General features: G+C 41.1%; 1 protein-coding gene across 1 annotated transcript in view; it reads right to left on the reverse strand.

Moving 5' to 3' along the window:
- Positions 1-22,969, reverse strand: part of LOC138647684 (scm-like with four MBT domains protein 1) — a 150,643-nt gene that overhangs the window by 46,036 nt on the left and 81,638 nt on the right. The window contains exons 2-8 of the mRNA XM_069736878.1: positions 20,485-20,609; positions 18,731-18,825; positions 12,883-13,123; positions 8,420-8,508; positions 5,165-5,405; positions 4,972-5,066; positions 3,413-3,514 (exon numbers count right to left, since the gene is read on the reverse strand). Of these exons, the coding sequence (XP_069592979.1) occupies positions 3,413-3,514; positions 4,972-5,066; positions 5,165-5,405; positions 8,420-8,508; positions 12,883-13,123; positions 18,731-18,825; positions 20,485-20,599 (978 nt within the window). The 5' untranslated portion in view covers positions 20,600-20,609. The remainder of the gene's footprint in view (positions 1-3,412; positions 3,515-4,971; positions 5,067-5,164; positions 5,406-8,419; positions 8,509-12,882; positions 13,124-18,730; positions 18,826-20,484; positions 20,610-22,969) is intronic.

Here is a 22,969-nt window from a genome sequence, read left to right on the forward strand (position 1 = left end):
GAGTATATGTTTATTTTTTAACCTGTGACATACATGGCTGGGCAATATACTACGTAGCTGGGCAATATACTACGTGACTGTGCTGTATACTACGTCACTGGGCAATATACTATGTGGCTGGGCAATATACTACGTGACTGGGCAATATACTACGTGGAAGGCAATATACTACGTGGCAGGGCAATATACTACATGGGCGGGGCAATATACTACGTGGACATGCATATTCTAGAATACCCGATGCGTTAGAATCGGGCGACCATCTAGTCTACTATATAATTGTCTAAGGGTCACTTCCGTCTTTCTGTCTGTCTTTCTGTCTGTCACGGATATTCATTGGTTGCGGCTTGTCTGTCTGTCATGGAAATCCAAGTCGCTGATTGGTCGTGGGCGTTTTGCCACGACCAATCAGTGACGGCCACAGTCCGCCGGCAAAATGGCCGCTCCTTCCTCCCCGCAGTCAGTGCCCGCTCCATACTCCAGTCAGCATTCACACAGGGTTAATGCCAGCGTTACCGGACCGCGGTATAACACACTCCATTAACGAAGCTATTAACCCTGTGTGACCAACTTTTTACTATTGATGCTGCCTATGCAGCATCAATAGTAAAAATATCTAATGTTACAAATAATAATAATAATAATAATAATTAAAAAACGTTATTCTCACCCTCAGACTTCGCGCCCTGTTCTCGCCAGTGCAAGCGGCAGGTTCCGGTACTAAGGATGGTATGCGAGAAGGACCTGCCATGACGTCACGGTCATGTGACCGCGTCGTCATCACAGGTCCTGCGCTCATACCAACCCTGGGACCGGAAGCTGCCGCATGCACCGCACACAAGCGCCAGGACTACAAGGGGCCCTCGGAAGGTGAGTATACGTTTATTTTTTATTTTAAGTCTTTTTAACCTGTTACATACGTGGCTGGACAATATACTACGTGGCTGGGCAATATACTACGTGGACATGCATATTCATATTGCGATGAAACTGAAATTGCAAAAAAAGTGCAATCCCACAGTTTTTTTTTTCCCCATGTTCACTAAATGTTAAAACCAACCTGCCATTATGATTCTCCAGGTCATTACGAGTTCATATATTAAAAAAGAACCTAGACATGTTTGGTTTCTAAGTGGTGAAAAGAAATTCCAAAGTTTGTAAAAAAAAAAAAAAATAAATAAAATATTGCGTCATTTTCCGATACCCGTAGCGTCTCCATTTTTCTTGATCTCTGGTTGGGTGAGGGCTTATTTTTTGCGTGCCGAGCTGATTTTTGAATGATACCATTTTGGTGCAAATACGATCTTTTGATAGCCCATTATTGCATTTTAATGCAATGTTGCCGCGTCCAAAAACCGTAATTCTGGCAATATCAAATATGTTTGTTTATGATTGATTTCTATTTTTGTTTTATTTTGAATGGGGCAAAAGTGGGGTGATTTTAACTTTAATTTTTTTTTTTTTTTTTTTTTTAACTTTTTTTTACTTTTGTCATGCTTCAATAGTAAAGACTAAAAAGGGGCCACACACTGCGAGGGACATAGAAATTGGCCTATTTTATCCTGCAACAGACCCTGCTGAGTGCATGTTGTATTGATTCTTTGTACACATCTCTTTGCACAGTGACACTGCGTATAAGCTATGAATATTAGGACAACCTTTTTTGATTTATGTAGTGTAACAATTCAGAAGTCTCTACAGACTTTCATCACAAATCTGGACAATCCCTTTAACTGCATTTTTTATGCAGTCAGATGTTACTCTGAAGTCAATAGTTCACATAGAACACGTTTTGATTTCCGTCACTTTTTGTACGTATGGGCATTTTAAACGGCTGTTTTTTTTTATTCCCATAAGGACGTAATTTTGTACATGGAGTTTTTGGGGTCATTTATGATAAAACACAGCAAAAAGCTGTGTTACATATTTAAAAAGGGTATTTTAAAATGAATAAAATTAGCTTTTTTGCTCTCATGTGTTTTAAAATACCAGAAAGCCAGGGTGGGCGGAGGTAAGAAGAGGCTGCTCTCATTGCTGTCCACTCTATCTGATCTAATACTGGAGGTATCACGTGTGCTCATGTAAGTAGAAGTAAACACTGCTGTCCACCATGTCTATCTGATCTAATACTGGAGAGGGCATGGGTGCTGAGGTAAGAAGAAGCTGCTCACACTGCTGTTCACCCGGTCTCTCTGATCTAATACTGGAGATAGCAGGGGTGCCGAGGTAAGAAGAGGCTGCTCACACTGCTGTCCACCCGGTCTCTCTGATCTAATACTGGAGATAGCAGGGTTCTGAAATAAGAAGAGGCTGCTCACACTGCTGTCCAATCTGTCTATCTGATCTAATACTGGAGATAGCAGGGGTGCCGAGGTAAGAAGAGGCTGCTCACACTGCTGTCCAACCTTTCTTATCTAATACTGGAGATAGCAGGGGTGCCGAGGTACGAAGAGGCTGCTCACACTGCTGTCCCCCTGTCTATCTGATCTAATACTGTGGATATAAGGAGTGCTGAGGTAAGAAGAGGCTGCTCACACTGCTGTCCCTCTGTCTATCTGATCTAATACTGTGGATATAAGGAGTGCTGAGGTAAGAAGAGGCTGCTCACACTGCTGTCCCCCTGTCTATCTGATTTAATACTGTGGATATTAGGAGTGCTGAGGTAAGAAGAGGCTGCTCACACTGCTGTCCCCCTGTCTATCTGATCTGATACTGTAGATATTATGAGTGCTGAGGTAAGAAGAGGTTGCTCACACTGCTGTCCCCCTGTCTATCTGATCTGATACTGTAGATATTAGTAGTGCTGAGGTAAGAAGAGCTTGCTCACACTGCTGTCCACTCTTACTTTCTGGATGCTGAAAGGTTGCTATGACCTAGGTATAGTTGGTCAGTACCTGCTATAAATTATATCCAGGTCACAGCAGTGTAACTTCCTTCTGTGCAAGCTTACAGGCACATATCCAAATAATATTAAAGGACAGATTTCTAAGTGAAATTTTAATTTCTGTTAGTGCAATTTTAATCTACTAAAGCGACTAGCTCTCTAGATAAATATGTGATTTGCAAATCAAAGGTATATAAAAATTCAATTTATTGTGTCATTTTATCACTATTTATATTTTCCCATTCCTGGAGAATACCTTTAACGGATACGTCATGAGATGCTCATGCCTCATCTGTCCAAAAAGGTCTATGGCAAATGTGAACTTCCATGATATACATTTAATTTTTTTTTTTATTCAATGTATGAATTAGTGCTGTCTACATTGCCTTTTACCCCCAGTATACTGGAGGTATATATTAATCTGATGAAGGCCTACAAGACACTTTTACCTTATGGACACATTTCGCTTGATACTAAACGTACGGCAAAAGCCCGGTGTAGTTATGCAGTTTTTGGCGCACGTGTTACCTTATTCACTGTTGCAGGAACAATGCACGATGGATCTTTGTGGTTTATTGCCTCTAATTTCATGCCAGTAGTGAATGTATGATTGGGAATCTGTGCCTGTTCCTAGAAAACAAAATCAGTACAGATACATGAATGGCACGTATAGTAAAAATATTTACCTTTTTATCATTTGTTTCTAATGTATATATTGTGTATTTAATTCTTAATGAATACACAGCTAGAGTTTTTGTCTAATACAACATATCAAAACACAACCAAAACAAAAATAAACGCATAGGACTGTTGATTTAGAATGGAAAACTAGACAAAATGTGTTAAAATACAGAGGGAATTAGTGTTAATCTCATCTACTGTACACGGTGTGAATAATTATTAAGCAAGTTGTTTTTTAGATCACATGATACTTTTTATACATGTTGTCCTACTCCAAGCTTTTCAGCCTTGAGAGCCAACTACCAATTAAGTAAATCAAGTGATGTGCATCTCTGTAATGAGGAGGGGTGTTGTCTAACGACATCAAAACCCTATATAAGGTGTGCGTAATTATTAGGCAACTTCCTTTCCTTTGGCAAAATGGGTCAGAAGAGAAATTTGACGGAAATCCACAAAAACGCTCACTGAATGGGTGGAAGAGGTTAATAATAATATGAAATTGGAAAACATACACATGATAATCACAACAAGGCCTTCCATCGCCAATGGACATGTTGGATATTATTCACTGAGGGGAATGACCTGGCAATTTGGCTGAAAGAAAAGAATACTTAAAATGGCGTGTTTTGGTAGATTGATCTCCTCGAAAGTGCTGGCTTCAATAAGTTGTTTTGTTTTTTTAATTATTAGTTCCCTACCTCCCTTTCCTTCCCATTCCCTTTTTCCCACCCATCCTTTCTTCCTTACATTCCTCTTGCACATACATATCCATTTGATTTATGCAAAAGCATACACTCAAACAGATTATACGCATATCTAATGTTTAACGACAACTTAAACTTTTATTATTGATTGTAACTTGAATGTTCTGTTTTCCTACCAGTGCTGTTAAAACTCAAAAACATTTAAAGTAACAGAAATTATATAGATTTATTACACATAAGTAATCTAGTATCTGCCAACAGTCCTCTCCTTTGACACCCTATATATGTGCAATCTCAGATTGCCCAAGCATACATGTGTTTTCTAGGTGTACGTGGGGCTAAAATGGTTTTCTGAAAAATTGCCAAACCTGCCAATTCTGGTGGGACTGGGTAACCATGACGTGTATGGTGACCTCCCAACTTTTACCTATTAAATGATGCCAAGGATCAGATAGTTAAAAGTTCTATGTACATTCCTTGTTTTACTACTAAATTATTGTTGTAATTCAAAATGCTGGATGCTTTTCTCTCATTAGATGACTGAGTGATCCCACCGAAATGGCAAGGTTTTCAGACTGACTTTAATGTGTTTGGGGGCCTTAATACTGAGTGTCTAAGTATCACTAACTTTTCACATAAGTAGATCAATTCCATACAAGAATAGATTCCCACCTTATACAACCACCATACACTGATACTAACCTGGAAAAAGTCCCCTGGTAGAACGTTTTCAGGGTCTTCTAAGCACTTGGCCAATATTTCTTTCCATTTTTCCTCCGTGTTCAGATGAACAATTTCTGCATTACAAAAAGAGAAAACCTGAATTACTTTCCTTGCTGTGGATTTGCACAAGAACAAAGTTCAACCTTACGACCTGTACAATAAATGCACTTACCTTGGGGAGGCTTTATTTCAAAGCCATTCTTACTAGCCCACCCAAGTTCATGCAAGGACGGGTTAAGGTAGAAGCAGTGCAGACTTGGCCACTCGGGGGCGCCTTCATACCGCAGCTGAAGTCTACCGCCAATGTTGTCTACCACGTAAACTGGCCAGGCAGCCAAGGAGTCTTGTGAGTGCTGCAGTTCCAGTCTGCAACCAGGCCCAAACAGATCTAATGGATCTTTTCCCCTCTGTGGCTGAATGGAGATGAAACATTTTACTTAGCAAAACATTATATCACTACAATAAACCAAAGTTATCAATGCAGGCTTACACCAACAATATACAACTGAACCACAGTACAGACCAAAAGTTTGAACACAAGAGTGTGCAAAGCAGTCATCAAAGCAAAAGGTGGCTACTTTGAAGAACCTAGAATATAAGACATATTTTCAGTTGTTTCACACTTTTTTGTTAAGTATATAATTCCATATGTGTTAATTCATAGTTTTGATGCCTTCAGTGTGAATGTACAATTTTCATAGTCATGAAAATACAGAAAAATCTTTAAATAAGAAGGTGTGTCCAAACTTTTGGTCTGTACTGTATATTGCATATACCACTTGGGTTCCATTAGTACAAGTCAGCTACAATTCATGTTACACTGGAAAAATTAAAATTTTAGAGTCCTTGGTGATTGATACCTTTAACCTCTTTCTGACCTCGGATGGGATAGTACGTCTGAGGACAGATCCCCCTCTTTGATGCAGGGCTCCGGCGGTGAGCCCGCATCAAAGCCGGGACATGTCAGCTGTTTTGAAGAGCTGACATGTGCCCGCAATAGCGGCGGGTGAAATCGCGATTCACCCGCTGCTACTAACTACAGTAGTTAAATGCCGCTGTCAAACGCTGACAGCGGCATTTAGCCGGTGCTTCCGGCCGGAAATGAGCGCATCGCTGACCCCCATCACATGATCGGGGGTCAGCAATGTATCAGAATGGTAACCATAGAGGTCCTTGAGACCTCTATGGTTACTGATGCCGGCCTGCTGTGAGCGCCACCCTGTGGTTGGTGCTCATAGCACACCTGCAATTCAGCTACATAGCAGCGATCTGATGATCGCTGCTATGTAGCAGAGGCGATCGAGTTGTGCTATTGAAGCATGGCAAAAGTAAAAAAAAAAAAAAAAGTTAAAAATGTGAAAAAAAAAAAAATATATAAAAGTTTAAATCACCCCCCTTCCGCCCCATCCAAAATATATCAATTAATAAAAAAATCAAACCTACACATATTTGGTATCGCCGCGCTCAGAATCGCCCGATCTATCAATAAAAAAAAGGATTAACCTGATCGCTAAACTGCGTAGCAAGAAAAAAAAATTGAAACGCCAGAATTACGTTTTTTTGGTCGCCGCGACATTAAATTAAAATGCAGTAACGGGCGATCAAAAGAACGTATCTGCACCAAAATGGTATCAATAAAAATGCCAACTCGGCACGCAAAAAATAAGCCCTCAAACGACCCCAGATCATGAAAAATGGAGACGCTATGAGTATCGGAAAATGGCGCAATTTTTTTTCTTTTTCTTTTTTAATTAGGAAAGTTTGGAATTTTTTCCACCACTTAGATAAAAGAGAACCTAGACATGTTTGGTGTCTATGAACTAGTAATGACCTGGAGAATCATAATGGCAGGTCAGTTTTAGCATTAAGCGAAGCTAGCAAAAAAGCCAAAACAAAAAACAAGTGTGGGATTGCACTTTTTTTGCAATTTAACTTCACTTGTAATTTTTTTCCCCGTTTTCTAGTACATGACATGCTAAAAGCAATGATGTCGTTCAAAAGTACAACTTGTTTCGCAAAAAATAAGCCCTCACATGGCCATATTGACGGAAAAATAAATAAAAAGTTATGGCTCTGGGAAGGAGGGGAATGAAAAACAAACATGGAAAAGCGGAAAATCCCAAGGTCATGAAGGGGTTAAATGGCTAACTGAAGAGATGGGAAATTGTAAGTTTTTGAGACTACTCAGGTCTCCTCATCAGGCATAGAGTAACATAATCTGAAGAGTCACATACAGACATACTGAGGTCTGGTCCATGCTGGTGATGTCCCTTAATGGTCTGAGGAGCACATTCCTTACTTGAATAACATGGAGCTTCTGACAATGATGCTTTTTAGATTTGGGGGCTGCCTAAAACACAGTAGTTGGATGTCTGGAAAGTTAGATTGTAAGCGGGCATCTTTTTGTAGGAAAGGCTGTAGTTTCCATGTCCACGGAATCTAAGAAGCATCATTGTCAGAAGCTCGCTGTCCTCTCCAACAGCCACAGGAACCTTTCCCTGCAACCAGAAAAAATGTAAAACCTGTCAATTTATAATGACCACGGACAAGATAAAGATCCCCAATTCACATCCGGACCACAAGATCCCAGGTACTCTCAGCTGCATCACAACTAATGTAGTGTATGTGAAATATATGTACCAAATGTCCAGATGGGGGTCTGTATGTGGGGGAGACGGGGCAAAAAGCTTAGAACAAGGGCGAATTCTCATAACCACACAATAAAAGATTAGATTCGCCTGTGGCCAAACATTTTTGTCTCCCCGATCACAGCATCATGGACATGAAATTACTTGTATTAAAGGTAACTTCAAATCTCAGACAGACAGAAAAATTTGTAAGCACAGACCTACGACAACCTTGGACACATTCAGCAGGGATGAATGTGTCGCATGGATTTAGGTCTTTCTACAGCAACTAACAAATGTGCCTCCTCTGACAATTTGGGGGCATCACAACCATGGACCAAACCTCAGAGGACAATAAAACTTTCACACTCCTTATCTATAAACTATTCTAATATTTATGTTTTTCCCTCTCCCATAATGATAGTTCTGATTCACATCACTTTTCTTATCTATTGCGTTATTCCGGTGCTGTGTAGGGTATAAATATGTGATTTCAGATTTTGTGTTATTCTATGTCTGATGAAATGACCCGAGTAGTCTTGAAAGCTTGCACTTTATCATCTTTTCAGTTTTCACTGAGGACTCTCAAATGGTAATATTTTTCCATCTACCTGCTAACATGGTACAAAGATATATAATTTTTCCTGTTACACTGGAGTGACTTCTATAGGAGTAAACCTCCATTTTATTTTTTTTGTTTTTTTTTTTTACAAGATTTCCTTGTTTCCTTTACATTCAGTGTATTATATTTATTACAATCACTACAGTTTTAGTCTACACTTTGTGGAGGGTATACTTACGCCCTCTAGCAGATGAGAAGGTGCACTGCAAGTCCCTTTTAATGTCTCTGCAAGGAGTTCTTCCCAGTTCTGCAATTTTTCTTTTAGAACTGCAGGGGAAAAGATTCCAGCAATTCAGAACACAACAATAAGGAAGTATGATCCATTGTAATACTGGCTAAAACAAATATCTATCCCTCTTGTACAGTCAGCTGTTTGGATTCTACGGTCATATTACATTGCAAATACTACCACATATAAAAGGTAATCTGTTGCCATGTGTTTGCTACCCTAGCTGAGAGCAGCATAAGGAAGGGGCAGACACCCTGATTCTAGGGAAGCATCACTTAAAACACTTATTTAGTCAAAACTGCACTATCTGCTGCAGATCTAACAGTTCTCTAAATGCTGTGCTCTGCATAACCCACCCACGCCACTGATTGGCAGCTTTCTGTGTTCACTGTTCATAGGCAGAAAGTGCCTATGGGTGATGCACAGAGCTCATGAACAAGGAGGATGGCATGGCAGCAGGTTTACTAGTCCTCTAGTTATAAAATTATTGCTTTATGAGCAGGAAATCAAAGAGTACAACAAGCACCACAGTAAGTAACAACACTGGAATCAGGGTCTCTGTCTCTACAGGATGCTGCTCTCAGGTTAGGTGGCAAAAACCTGCTTCCGATACAGAAGAGGATGCAGTTAAGTAGCTGGAGCGCAGGTATTCTCTTAAGAAAACAATAGCGGAATTGTTCAGATACACATCTATATTGGCCTTAACGAACAGTCAGCATCAAATATATTGATGGGATTCCATATTTATCAAAGGGGTGATAGTTAAGACACAACAGCAACATTTCCCCCTTCCTTCCAAAAGTGCCACAATTGTGACAATCAGCAGTTTTCCAACAAGATCTAAGCTAGAAATTAAACATCCCACACATCGTATGGGAAGACAAGATACTAGATACTAATTAGCTTTCATACAAGATGTATTGGCTTATACCCATGCGGCTGAGGGTACAATGTACTTCCAATGGGGAAATTAGGAGGAATAGTGTCCGGTCAGCAGCTGAAGTGAATTGCCATCTTTATTAGCGAAATAGAACTCAAATACACACCCCAACGTTAAAAAGGATTGGGATTGCATATCGACTGGTCTATAGCATTGACCATTAATAAGATCAGGAGGAGCAGTCACAGACAAAGTGACACATCGGCTTATATTCGGCTACTGCCGAATCTGGTATCAGCCACGTACAAAGAAGGACACTGCCAAGTACTGCAGACAATGCCTCATTAAGCTGATCGAGGGGGGTGGCATGTAAGGCGTTGGACCATCACTGAAAAAAGTGCAGTAACCCATGATGTTCCGAATCATGGTGGTGCCTGATCGCCTATGTCTTATATAGGAGCAGGGGATGTTTTAAGCTAACTCATAGGCAAAAACGATACATAAAAGAATAGAACCCAGAACTGAATGAACAGTAATAATTTTAATGGATTTACTTATCCCTTATTGAACGCCTCGACGGGCATATTGCCGAGAGCTGCTACTGCGCAGGCGGCACCATCTTGGAAGAGGAAATTTCCTTTCCCTTCTCCAGCAAGATGGCGCCGCCTGCGCAGTAGCAGCTATCGGATCTCTATACACACCAAGAGCCGCCATTTTCAAAGTAATTTTTTTTTCTAGCTCCATAACATCAAGAATAGTTATTGCTAGGACACTAAACATGCGATTATGCTACAGCGCATTGGCTATGGCCGGCACCAGCCTGCAGGTTTTTTTTCTTTATTATGTACATATATTCATTACGTAAACTAGGGGGCAGGTCATTATGAATATCTAATCAGAGCACCACATGAAGACCCCCACAGGCCGACCAGGGGCACGGGCATATCATTATCTCAAAGCTGAAAATAAAGATTAAACAACCACAAGACAAATTTCATCACCAGGTATCATTGTAATCAGTATAACGGCGCCAACCTGACACTGTCTGTAGGTTACTGTGCACAATCCTGCTGACAGGTTCCCTTTTAACGCTAAGAGGAAAGTTTGGTGCTTGCAACATTTATTGCATTGGTCATGAAGGATTGGTCTTCTACAAAAGAAGGTATTTAAAAGAGAACACAAGCCTCGTCACAAAGCCATGCTTCACTTCAACTCTAGCTTTACTTTTGGATGTTTAGGTTTCAGAGTGAAGATTAGTAATGTCATGACTCCAATATAACACTGACAATACTTGCTGACTGTTTCCTTCTATTTCAGAACTGGTAACAGAACTCTGGACTATAATTAAGATGGTTTCTAATTATGTAACTTTTTTTTAGCTTCATTAGGGGTGACATTTACGTGTTCGTATTTCACATTTTTTATTTTATGGAGAACAAGGCCAATTTCAGAAGCTAGAAGGGAACAGTGATAACCACGGGTCTTTCTTTCTCTATAACCTAAATATTAGAAGGCGTGAACAACCACCTAATCTGGCAAAAGAAGCAGTTTCAGTCTGGAACATAACATTTTCTCCTTGCCACGGGCATTGTTTGTTACAACCAGCCTGACTCTAGGGAATGAGCAAACCTTGTGCCCATCAGTAACTACAGGATGCACAGTGTATTACACGAAGTCGGGAAAAAATGAGCTGTCCGTGCTGTCTATAATACAAACGATTAATAATGTCTGCACTGCAATTAACTGCATGACTAACATTATATGAAGGCTTTAATTTCATTTATACAACTGAATAAATCAATGTTTTTTGTGATGCCTGTATAACAAAGCAATAACAGCCCTCGCTGGTCTGAACACATTATGCACAGAGGCTGAAATGTGATTGATACTATGCACTCTACATTGAAGGTAATGTAGGAATAATGCAATCAATCTAAATTCTAGAAAACGTGTTGTCCATTGAACGTTAAAGGCATACTTCACATCCCTCCACTGATAAACACAGGTGTATGCTTTCTATTATAGAGAGTTGATGCCCTGCTAAAATATAAAGGACCATTGTTTCACTTTACCACCTATATCAATGTTAAGGGTAGCACTTCAGCATTGCTTTTTCCCCATATACAATGATAATTTACAAGAAATATTGCAGCTCAGTTGCATCGATGCATTCGCCACCTTTATTATGCGCATCAGCATCTTGTGATCTGTCCTCTGACTACCTGTCCTCTACATGCTCCAATGTGCAAACAGGGGGCCCGCCTCTGACCGCAGGGGCCCGCCTCTGACCGCAGGGGCCCGCCTCTGACCGCAGGGGCCCGCCTCTGACCGCAGGGGCCCGCCTCTGACCGCAGGGGCCCGCCTCTGACCGCAGGGGCCCGCCTCTGACCGCAGGGGCCCGCCTCTGACCGCAGCCTCTGGTTCACAGGAAGTTAAACTCTTCCTATGAGTTCTTAGAGCCCTCCTGTCCTTGTGCTTCTCTGTCATCCCACATAATTAAAAAGACATCTAGGAGGAGATTTACGAGACAGTCAAAAAAAAAAAAAACACCACTCTGTTGGCCATATCAACCAATCACACTACAGTTGACATTTTGCTTTCTGCATCATGGGAAATTAGTTTCATTAGTGGAACCATGTAATAGCACATCAATTAAAACAGATATACAAAAACGTCAAAAAGCAGAACTCTGTTTTAGAATAAGTGGAGAAAAGTTTTGCTAAACTACTATTTTGCTGTAAAGGAACAAAACTGACTATTTGGGGGGGGACATGTGACTTGTAAATGAGCAGTACGTTATGCCTTTTGCAGCGTCTGAGAGGTAGGTGCAGAACACAGGGATTCCCTTGGTTCTGGGAATCTGTCATGCAGGGTCCCTTTGGGTCAGTCATTGGGCATAACATGAGAAAGACTGATGCATTTTTATTAGTGGACAGATGTCTAAGCAGCCATACAACTACTTCTCTGTGTAAAGATGTGCCAAGAGGTTCCCTTTAAAATGAAGGCTATTGTATCTTCCTGCATTGAAAGTAGTCACAGAAGGAGGATTTTGTTTTTTTTTTATTTTTTTTAACAGGTGACCAATCACACAGTTTTCTAGTCCCGTACATTGTAGAGATCCTTCTCAAAATCATTTGCGAAAATTGATCACCACCTTAATCCATGCCAAGGATCTATATAAAGGTGGTGGGAAACACTGACTAGTAAACTTGCTTCTGGTTGTAAGGTAATGATTACACTGATTACATCACATGATGTAACATTAGTTACAACAGTGATCTCTGCAACAAACATGTTTGGCGTAACTTATGCCAAATAATACCCCTTTTTTAAGAAGCGCACAGCTCTCTGCCTAAGTTAACGGCCACACTACAGTACCAGCCTGCCCGGATCAGTAAGGAGCGCCCAGCACAAGCCGGCTTTGGGGTTTACAGTGTGGCTGAGCTGCTCTGAAGCGCTTGACATTATACATGCAGTCGCAATATTATTTTTTTATCAGTTGGTCATGAAAAGCAATATTTTAGCATCTTACTATCTGGTGGTCTAAGGGCCTTCTTGTTCTGTTGGGCCCAGCCAATGGAATGAAGATCGGAGGTCACAATATCACACCAGAAGTCAGCAGATCGGTCTTCTCCGCATCCATCATATCGCAAAAGCAGCAGTTTGCCACAAGTGGTGATGATACTCGCGATCCAGTAAGACTTGGGCTCGGTTCCAAGTGGGACTTCTAATTTCATTCCTGGAGACAAACCAGTCTGCATGGATGTGTCAACCTGTTCAAAGCCAGAACAAGGAACACAAATTGAAAGTACGGAAAGTACTCTAAATACAGAAATTTGATGGTCTTCAAAAATGATAAAAGGAGGGCTTTCTGCTCAGTTATTCAACACGAATTGTGCTCCACTCCATTTGGAATGAGATTTTGGAGTTTAAATGTATGTTTAATGCTAGACAGTGTTCCCCAGGCTTCCCAAAATACAGTATCAGAGAAAAAAAAAATCATTTTTAGTAGTAATGGCATGATTATATCCTGATTGATCATGGTTGGCAAAGCACTTGTAGGGGTTGTCCACTACTAGGACAACCACTTCTTAAATTGAATATTCGGCCCCGATAAAATAAATAAACCTATACCTCCACCTCCCATGCCGGCTCCGTTCCCGCGGTGTCGGCACTAGTGGTCCCGAGGCTGTGAAGCGGTGTCATGACACGTGATGCCCAATAGGTGGTGGCATCACAGTCTCCGCCTTCGGACAAACTGAACATGAAGCTGAAGTCTGGGCTGCAGCTAATTCCTGGCTTGCTCTTCATGTTCATTTCGACAGGAGGTGGAGACTGACGCCAGCGCTGATTGGGTGCCAGGCATCACAGCCTGGGGACCACGAGTGCTCACACCACTGGAATGGAGTCGGCGCGGGAAGCGAGTATAGATCCATTTATTTAATCGGTGCTGAAAATTCAGTTTAAGAAGGGTGTTGTCCTAGTAGTGCACAACCTCTAACAAATCTCGCAAGAATAAATCATTGGCCTTAGTTTTAAAACAATTTACCTATACTTCATTCAAGAGGGTTCTCTGGAAAGAAAAAAAAAACAAAAACACGAGAATAAAGAACTATGAATAAATTCCTAAATACCTTTTAGTTAACAAAATCACACTTGTTTTGTCCAGGGAGGCAGTTATGGTAATAACCTGTAGACAGCATGTTGTTTGGGTTGAGCTTCCTGCTGCACATGCTCACTGGAACCTGGCCTGCCCCAACAGTCCATCCTAATCAGTTCAGTTTTTATGTACACAGGGTGATTCTAAAAGACTCAATAGGTAAATGTGCGCATGGTAACGAACAAACTCTCAAAATTATACACAATGTTTACAAATGTTCTATATTGGGGAAAATAAGTATTTGATACACAAGATTTCGCACCTACAAAGAATGGAGAGGTCTGTAATTGTATTGTAGGTACACTTCATCTGTGAGAGACAGAATCTAAAAATAAAAACCAGAAAATCACATTGTATGATTTTTATATAATTAAATGGTATTTTATTGCATGAAATAAGAATTTGATCACCTGCCAACCAGCACGAATTCTGGTTCTCACAGACCTGTTAGTTTTTCTTTAAGAAGCCCTCCTGCTCTGCACTTGTAAGGAGGAAAACCGGACGGCGGGTGCCTGTGCCGCGCCCGCTCCCCAACTGTCGAGGCTTCTTCCCAGGTTGTCCGGGGGAAAGAATAGTGAACCGGACATACCCGGTGACCTGGACGCAGAAGGCATGGCAAAAGAGAAGCGCGCAGCAGTCAGTTTTGGCGCGAACAAGCAGGGCGAGCGGCGTGCTCCATCCCCTGAGCACCGGCGCTGCGTCGGGCTGTGTTTGCCGGCTCCAGTCACCACAAGTGGGACCGTAAGAGAGGGGTGCCATGTGCTCAGTGACTGAGTACCGTGCACGGGCGGAGGAGAGAAAGCCGAGTACCGGACATATGCTTGCAGCCCTCCCTGTCAGTTGCACTGTACGCCAGACCACGTTTGACTCTGGAAGTGCTGCGGCCTTGTTTGATTTGGCCACACAGGTTTATGGAATAGCGGCTCAGCGGAAGTTACCGGAGACCGACCGCTACCGCCAGAAGACGGACCCTCATTTAAAGGACCCCATTTGTGGACATCTTTCCGGCCGCTGCCGGCGTTGCAACCCCTGCGGGATCATCTGCTGAGGAGTAACAAAGGACACGATAAGTTTGAAAACTGGACTGCTGTTATTCTGCATTTGTTGCTCATTTAATTTCCCTTTTAACTATTCATCTCCCTGCGAGGAGTTTACTACCCTGTTAGCTTAAACTGTTAAATTTGTTAGCTCTTGCTCTGCCTCCTGTCCATCACTGCATCCCTCAACCTGCTCACACACTCATTACCTGTATTAAATTGCACCTGTTTGAACTAGTTACCTGTATAAAAGACACCTGTCCACACACTCAATCACGCTCCAACCTCCCCACCATGGCTAAGACCAAAAAGCTGTCTGAGGAAGCCAGAAACAAAATTTTAGATCTGCACAAGGCTGGGATGGGCTACAGGACAATAGGCAAGCAGCTTGCTGAGAAGGCAACAGCTGTTGGCGCAAGTATTGGAAAATGGAAGAAAAAAAGAGGACTGAATTTTCCTCGGTCTGTGGCTCCATGCAAGATCTCACCTCATGGGGTAAAGAGGATTCTGATAACGGTCGGGAATCATTAAAGAAAAACACAGGAGGACCTGGTCAATGACCTGAAGAGAACTGGGCCTAAAACACTACCGTTAGTAACACACTACGCCGTCATGGACTAAAATCCTGCACGGCACGCAAGATCCCCCTGCTCACACCAGCATATGTCCAGGCCCATTTGAAGTTTGCCAATGACCATTTGATGATCCAGTGGAGGCATGGGAGAAGGTCATGTGGGCAGATGAGACCAAAATAGAACTTTTTGGTATCAACTCCACTCGATATGTTTGGAGGAGGAAGAAGGATAAATACAACCTCAAGAACACTGTCCCAACTGTGATGCATGGTGGGGACATCACACTTTGGGGGTGCTTTTCTGAAAAGGGAAAGGACGACTGCACCATATTCAAGGGAAGATTGATGGAGTCATGCATCGCAAGATTTTGGCCATCAATCTCCTTCCCTCAGGAAGCGCATGGAAGATGGGACGTTGCTGGGTCTTCCAGAATGGCAATGACAGGAAGCACAGCCAAGGCAACTAAGGAGTGGCTCCGTACGAAGAATTTCAAGGTCCTGGAGTGGCCTAGCCAGTCTCCCGACCTGAACCCAATAGAAAATCTTTGGAGGGAGCTGAAACTCAATGTTTTCCAGTGACAGCCCCGAAACCTAAAAGATATGGAGAAGATCTGTATGGAGGAGTGGACCAAAATCCCAGCTGCAGTGTGGGCAAACTTGGTCAAGAACTACAGGAAACGTGTGACCTCTAATTGCGAACAAAGGTTTCTGTACCAAATATTAAAGTTGTTTTTCTTTTGTATCAAATACTTATTTCAAGCAATAAAATGCAAATTATGTAAAAATCATGCAGTGATTTTCTGCATTTTTTTTACCCCCCCAAGATACTTTTCTTTCACAGTTGAAGTGCGCCTATGATAAGTTACAGACCTCTAAATTCTTTGCAAGTGGAAAAATCATCAGCGTATCATACTTATTTTCACCACTGAATGTGTCCTCCTTTTGTCACATGACATATATCTATGCGGTAATCCAGTTCGACCCAAACAATCTGAAGCATATGCCAGTCGATGATTACTACAGTGTTGGTAATGCAGTCCCAGAGCCCATCCAGTGTTGCTGGTAAAGGCGGCACGTAAACAATGCCTTTGATGTATCCCCAAAAGGAAGAAGTCACCCAATGTCAGATTGTGAGACCTGGGAGGTCCATCTGAAGAGTGCCAAGTCAATACCAGTACAGTGCCCAGTCCACCGGTTTAGGAGTTCCTTGTTGAGACAACGCAGCTCTGAATGCCACTGGGGTGGAGCGCTGGCTTTTCGGAAAATCTCTTTTTTAATTAGTTTTGCAAACAACCATAACATATCACAGTATGATGTTCCAGTCATTGTGTTTTCAGCTGGGAAAAAAAAAAACCTGTACACTTGTTTTCGAGATTGCACAGACAACATTTAGTTTCTGAGAATATATTGATATCCAGAGTGGCATTGGGACTTTCCTTCCCTATATTCGGATGTTGTGACCGTTCATCTTTCCGCTTAAGTGGAAGGTTGCCCCGTCACTGAGCACTAGCCGGGAAGCAAATTCGTCATCTTCCAATGCTGCCTGAAAAAGAGCACAGAATTCGTATTGGATGCCGTGGTCGCCTGGCTGTAAAGGTTGCAATAGCTGTATGCGATATGGTTTCTGGTGAAGGCGCCTCGCAGAATCTTCCCAACTTTAGCTGAAGAATGCCAAGTTCACGATTTGCGCAACGTGTTGATTTCTGTTGGTTACGTGCAAAGGTCTCTTGAACCCTCTCCACTGCTTCAATTGTAACACTCGGTGATCTGGGGGCTTTTAGGTTTACACAAGCATCTAATGTCCTTAAATTGTCGATACCACGGCAGAAAGGTCTGGAGACCAGGTGGGTCACTTTTATACCGTCTTCGGAATGCTTGCTGCATGTAACAATGGATTTCGACTTTTCATACTCTAAAAACACAAATCGTTTTCGCTTGCGTAGTCGACATTTTTGGATCTGATGTGAATTACCGAGTGGCAGGGGGACAAGTGAGTCTGGAAACGCGAGTTACAAACTCTGAGATGTGACATATCGATACGTTATTACAAGCGGGTGAAATTTATATCTATGCAGTAACATGCATGCTAAATACGATGAAGATTTTATAATCACCCTGTATTGTACTACAGCGATTTCTTCCCTGGACAAAATGAGTGTAATTTGTTACATATAAGGAATTTATTACATTTGACAAATTCTTTTTTTTTTATTCCCAGAGAACCCCTTTAAAGGAAGTAGGGGTTTCCTGAGGATGATAGCCATTTACCACCAGGAAACTCCTGAAAATGTTAAGAAACCAATTTTATTAGCGATTTCAAACATCAATACCATAGGGAGCCATAGTACATATATACAGCTCTGGCAAAAAGAGACCACAACATCAAAACCCTGTCATGGCCAGCCCAATCTCCAGACCTGAACCCCATTGAAATCCTCTGGAATGTAATCAAGAGGATGATGGATAGTCACAAGCCATCAAACAAAGAAGAACTGCTTACATTTTTGCCCCAGAAGCAGTGTGATAGACTGGTGTAAAGCATGCCAAGACGCATGAAAGCTGTGATTAAAAATCATGGTTATTGCACAAAATATTGATTTCTTAACTCTTCATGAGTTAAAACATTAGTATTGTTGTTTCTAAATGATTATGAACTTGTTTTCTTTGCATTATTTGAGGTCTCAAAGCACTGGGGTTTTTTTTTGTAAATTTTGACTTTCTTTGTCAGAAAAAAAATACAAAAATTATTGCTTGGAAATTCGGAGACATGTTGTCAGAAGTTAAAAGAACAATTTACATTTTACTCAAAAATATACCCATAAAGAGAAAAATTAGACAAACAGAACATTTTGCAGTAGTCTCTTAATTTTTGCCAGAGCTGTAGCTACTAATATAAGTGCTTAAAGTCTGATAAGAACTTAATTTTACACTTGATGATCAAAGCCTTTGCCTGAAGCATGAACATATGTAATGCCACCAACTGCCCCAAGCGGCAAGGCCACCCACCTGCCCAGAGCGGCAACGCCACCACCTGCCCAGAGCGGCAACACCACCTGCCCCGAGAGGCAACTAAATTATGAAATGTAAAGGATTCTTTTCAATAACTTACATGTTTAAAAAAGCTGTGAGGTGCACTCACACTCTCAGTCTCTTCTAGATATTCTTCCCAATTAAATTCTGCCTCCTCAAGACTGAAGTCTGCATCTTTGCCGAAAATAAAGACAAATAAAAATTAGAAAAGTTTATTACATTATGGTCTCCATTAAATGGGAAAGTAAAAACACAAAAACATCAATATATTACGGAGATGAAATGTTCGGACGTTGTGGGTAACCCACATTGCTGGTATTCTATCCAAAGGAATACAATTGAGAATAAATGCAGTATATTTTGAAGTACTCTTACTTCTTCAGGACAGCCACAAAGCGCTGTGGTTCTCTTGAAAGAATACTTTAAAATGCGTAGAGCATAAACTGCATTTTTTTCTCCTCAAGTGTAACCCTTTATCGGATATATTACCCGTAATGTGGGTTACCCACAACTTCCTAAGATTCCATTACAACGCTGTAATACATATCCTTCTTTGTATCTATGTATTACAGTGTTGTGTCTCCCACAACCGCATAAAGATGAGCAGTATCACCTTTTCCCTAACGTTATTGCGCTATTATTGTTCTCTCCAGCTACTTCCTAACATATTATAGAGAGGCATTCATGTGTTTTGAGAATGAATATTGGAAATAAGAAAAAAAAAAAATTGCTCCAAGCTTCTACTTTATCACATAAAATTGCTGAAGTATCACCATCACTGCATCCAGTCCTGTAATTTCTATTCTTAACATTTATATATAAAAAAAAATAAATAAAAATAATTTGTAATTCATTGATCGTGTAACAAATGTACCATTATACAGCCAAGTACTGTGCCCGTATTATAGTGCAGCAGTCTTTCAATGAAAGTTAATTTAAAAGAAAAAAAAACAAAAAAACAAAACAAAACTAGAAATATAACCACCGCCACTACATACATATACATTTCTGTTGAATAAAAACAATAATTCACATCATAAAATCAATGGCGAGCTACACAACAAAACATGAAAATTACATCAGATTGTGGGCCACACGAATCGCTATATATGTGAGAGTATGACCAAAGACTACATTTAGGGTAAGAAGTGTGTAATAGTAAACCTCAAAAATGATAAATAATGAAAGCTCTAGATGAAATGTATAAGACAAAAAAAAAAAAAGGATCCAAAAGGTACAAATACACACAAAAGGAATAGCGATGTTAATGGAGAATGGAACCCCCAATCTAAGACAAGTTCCGCCTGAGCTTTATGAAGGATTACAATTATAAAGTTGGGGGGGGGGAATGATGTAAAAAGACAAAAAAAATGTTATTGTTGCGCCACCTCCTACAAGGCTATGTGGTCAGACTGAAGTGTAAATTTGGAGGGAGACACTCCCTTTAATCCTTTAGGCCGGGATCACACATGCGAGAAACACGTCCGTGTCTCGCATGTGAAATCCAAGCTGTGGCGCCGACACTGTGGAGCGGAGCGTGCGGCCGCATAGCAACACATGGAGCCGCACGCTCCGCTCTGGAGTGCCGGCGCCAGAGATTGGATTTCACATGCGAGACACGGACGTGTTTCTCGCATGTGTGATCTCGGCCTTAGTGTGAAGATTTGTTATAGTGTTCTGTACAGCCCATCTTCCTGAAGATTGGTGATCTTCTCACATGGATTTGTATAGACAAAATTATATCCCTGCAATGGCGATTTAACATATAATTAATGTAAATGAAAGCATATAAGAGATAAAATGTTGGTATAGCCGTTTTGATTGTTTACATACTTGTGCCTTCGTGGTTTTGCTCCTGGGCGCTCATATCACCAGGGGGACTGGCAGTGGTTATTGCAGGATTTGGTTGCCGACTTTGTGACATCGGTCCAGCACTAAGAGTTCCCATTCACACAACACTAAAAGAAAGAATATATTACACATAAGTGAGCAGACCGGCACACCGGGGGCTGCCATGTGTTGTAGTAACACATTACTCTTCTCCTCAGGCCCTGCTATACCCTTCATTATTCACTGTTTTAAGAAAGCCATCTAACTCCGTACTTCTATTACATGATGCGATCAGCAGAAGATATCACAAATTATATATCCCATGATCACAGTTTTCCTGGAATGTTTAGGACACATACATCTTCAACACGTTCAGGACATATTTAATGTGCAGTGATTCTATCTGCTATGTATGTAGTGTTTCCAACGGTTTGCTGCTATATGCATGTTTTATAATGCTGTGCATAGTTGTCTAGGGATAGTGCAGTACCAAGTTATCCCACTAGGGGGGGGCAACATTAGGACTTAACCCTCCGTCACATACAACTGATCTGACAGGCGCTTCTCTTTTACTTTCATTTCTCCTTCCTCACCAGATTGTGAGGAAACCCCCTCCCTCCAGGTAGTCTCCTGTCTCTTGAAGGTCTGTGAAACCTGATATCACAGTTGGATTTCAGAGCTTCAGGGGAGAGGATATAGCTGCACAGATCTCTCAGGCTCATTGTATGTGAATACGTCACATTCAGTAAGGTTGGTATTTTATGTTTTTATTCATCACAATAGTTTATTTAGCTTGTTTTATGAATGTATAGCACAAAATGTGAGGATATTTCATAGAAATAAGGGAGATTTTATAAAAGAAAGTGTGCTGCTCAGGCATATACAGTAGTTCCCTAACATATTCCTTCTCTTGCTTCAGATTATCTGCTGAAATGGAGAGGAAAATGTACAATTTATCCAAACAACTTGATGTTGAGGAAGTAACAAACATGCTGTTAGATGATAGAGACCTCACACTGAATGAGGATTTAGGAGAGGAAAGTGAGATTGATTCTCATGATGAGGTGGAAGAATGTGTCCTGGATTCTGAAACAGAGCAAGATGGTGACAGTGGTGAGGATGAAGAAGTTGGATCATATTATATTGGAAAAGATAAAAATACTAAATGGAACAAGAAGCCATTCCAGAAAAAACGTAGGGAACCTTTAAACATTATTACTCACCTTCCTGCAGTAATAGGAACTGCACGTAATGCAAAAACTGCAGTTGAATGCTGGAACAGTATATTTACAGATGACATTCTGGACTCTATTGTCACATATACCAACCAATATATAGACATTATAAAGGACAAGTACATCTGCAACAGAACCATCAAGCCCACAGATGAAATAGAACTGCGTGCTTTTTTTGGATTACTGTACCTTGCAGGAGCTTATAGGGCAAATAGACAAAGTTTGGAGGAACTTTGGGGTAAAGATGGGGATGGAGTTGAAAAATTTAGCCTTGTTATGTCCATAAACAGATTCAAGATTCTAATTCGTTGCCTTCGGCTTGACGACAGAACTACCCGAACCGAACGCAAAACACATGACCGCCTTGCTCCAATTCGTGATATATTTCAAAGATTTGTTGTAAACTGTAAACAAAGTTATTACCCTGGAGAGAATCTCACTATTGACGAAATGCTCCCTGGTTTTCGTGGTAGATGTGCCTTTCGTCAATATATTCCATCAAAGCCAAACAAATATGGAATAAAAATGTATGCCCTTGTTGATGCCAGTAAGACCTACACTTACAACCTGGAAGTTTATGCAGGAAAACAACCAGAAGGTCCTTACTGTGTGAGCAACAAACCCATTGATGTTGTAAAAAGACTGGCTGAACCCTTATTTGGATCGGGTCGCAATATTACAGCTGACAATTGGTTTACAAGTTGTGATCTGATTGATTATCTGAAAATTCAGAAGCTGTCATATGTGGGAACTAAGAAAAAACAAAAGGGAATTGCCGCCACAATTTGTAAGTGTGAAAGAGAGACAACAGTACAGCAGTATGTTTGCATTCCATAATGGAAAGGCTTTAGTTTCCTATGTACCACATGCCAAAAAAATCGTACTTCTTCTATCAACACTTCATGATGATGCTGCCATCGATCCTGGGACTGGGGCAGAAAAAAAACCGGAGATAATTACATTTTACAATGCCACCAAAGGGGGTGTGGATACAGCAGATCAGATGTGCTCCACTTTCAACGTCAGCAGAAACATCAAACGCTGGCCAATGGTCATATTTTTTGCTATGTTGAATTTGGGTGGTATAAATTCACAAGTAATTTATCTTGAAAACAAGCTTGAACCACTCCGTAGACGATTGTATCTGAAAAAATTGGCCCATGAACTAGTACTTGGAGAGCTACGCAGGAGAAGCGTGAAAACAATCGGTATCCCCTCTCGCCTTCAAGTTCAGCTCAAAAGGTTCCGCCCAG

The sequence above is a fragment of the Ranitomeya imitator genome, chromosome 8 (genome assembly GCF_032444005.1).
Source record: "Ranitomeya imitator isolate aRanImi1 chromosome 8, aRanImi1.pri, whole genome shotgun sequence".
NCBI classification, from domain to species: domain Eukaryota; kingdom Metazoa; phylum Chordata; class Amphibia; order Anura; family Dendrobatidae; genus Ranitomeya; species Ranitomeya imitator.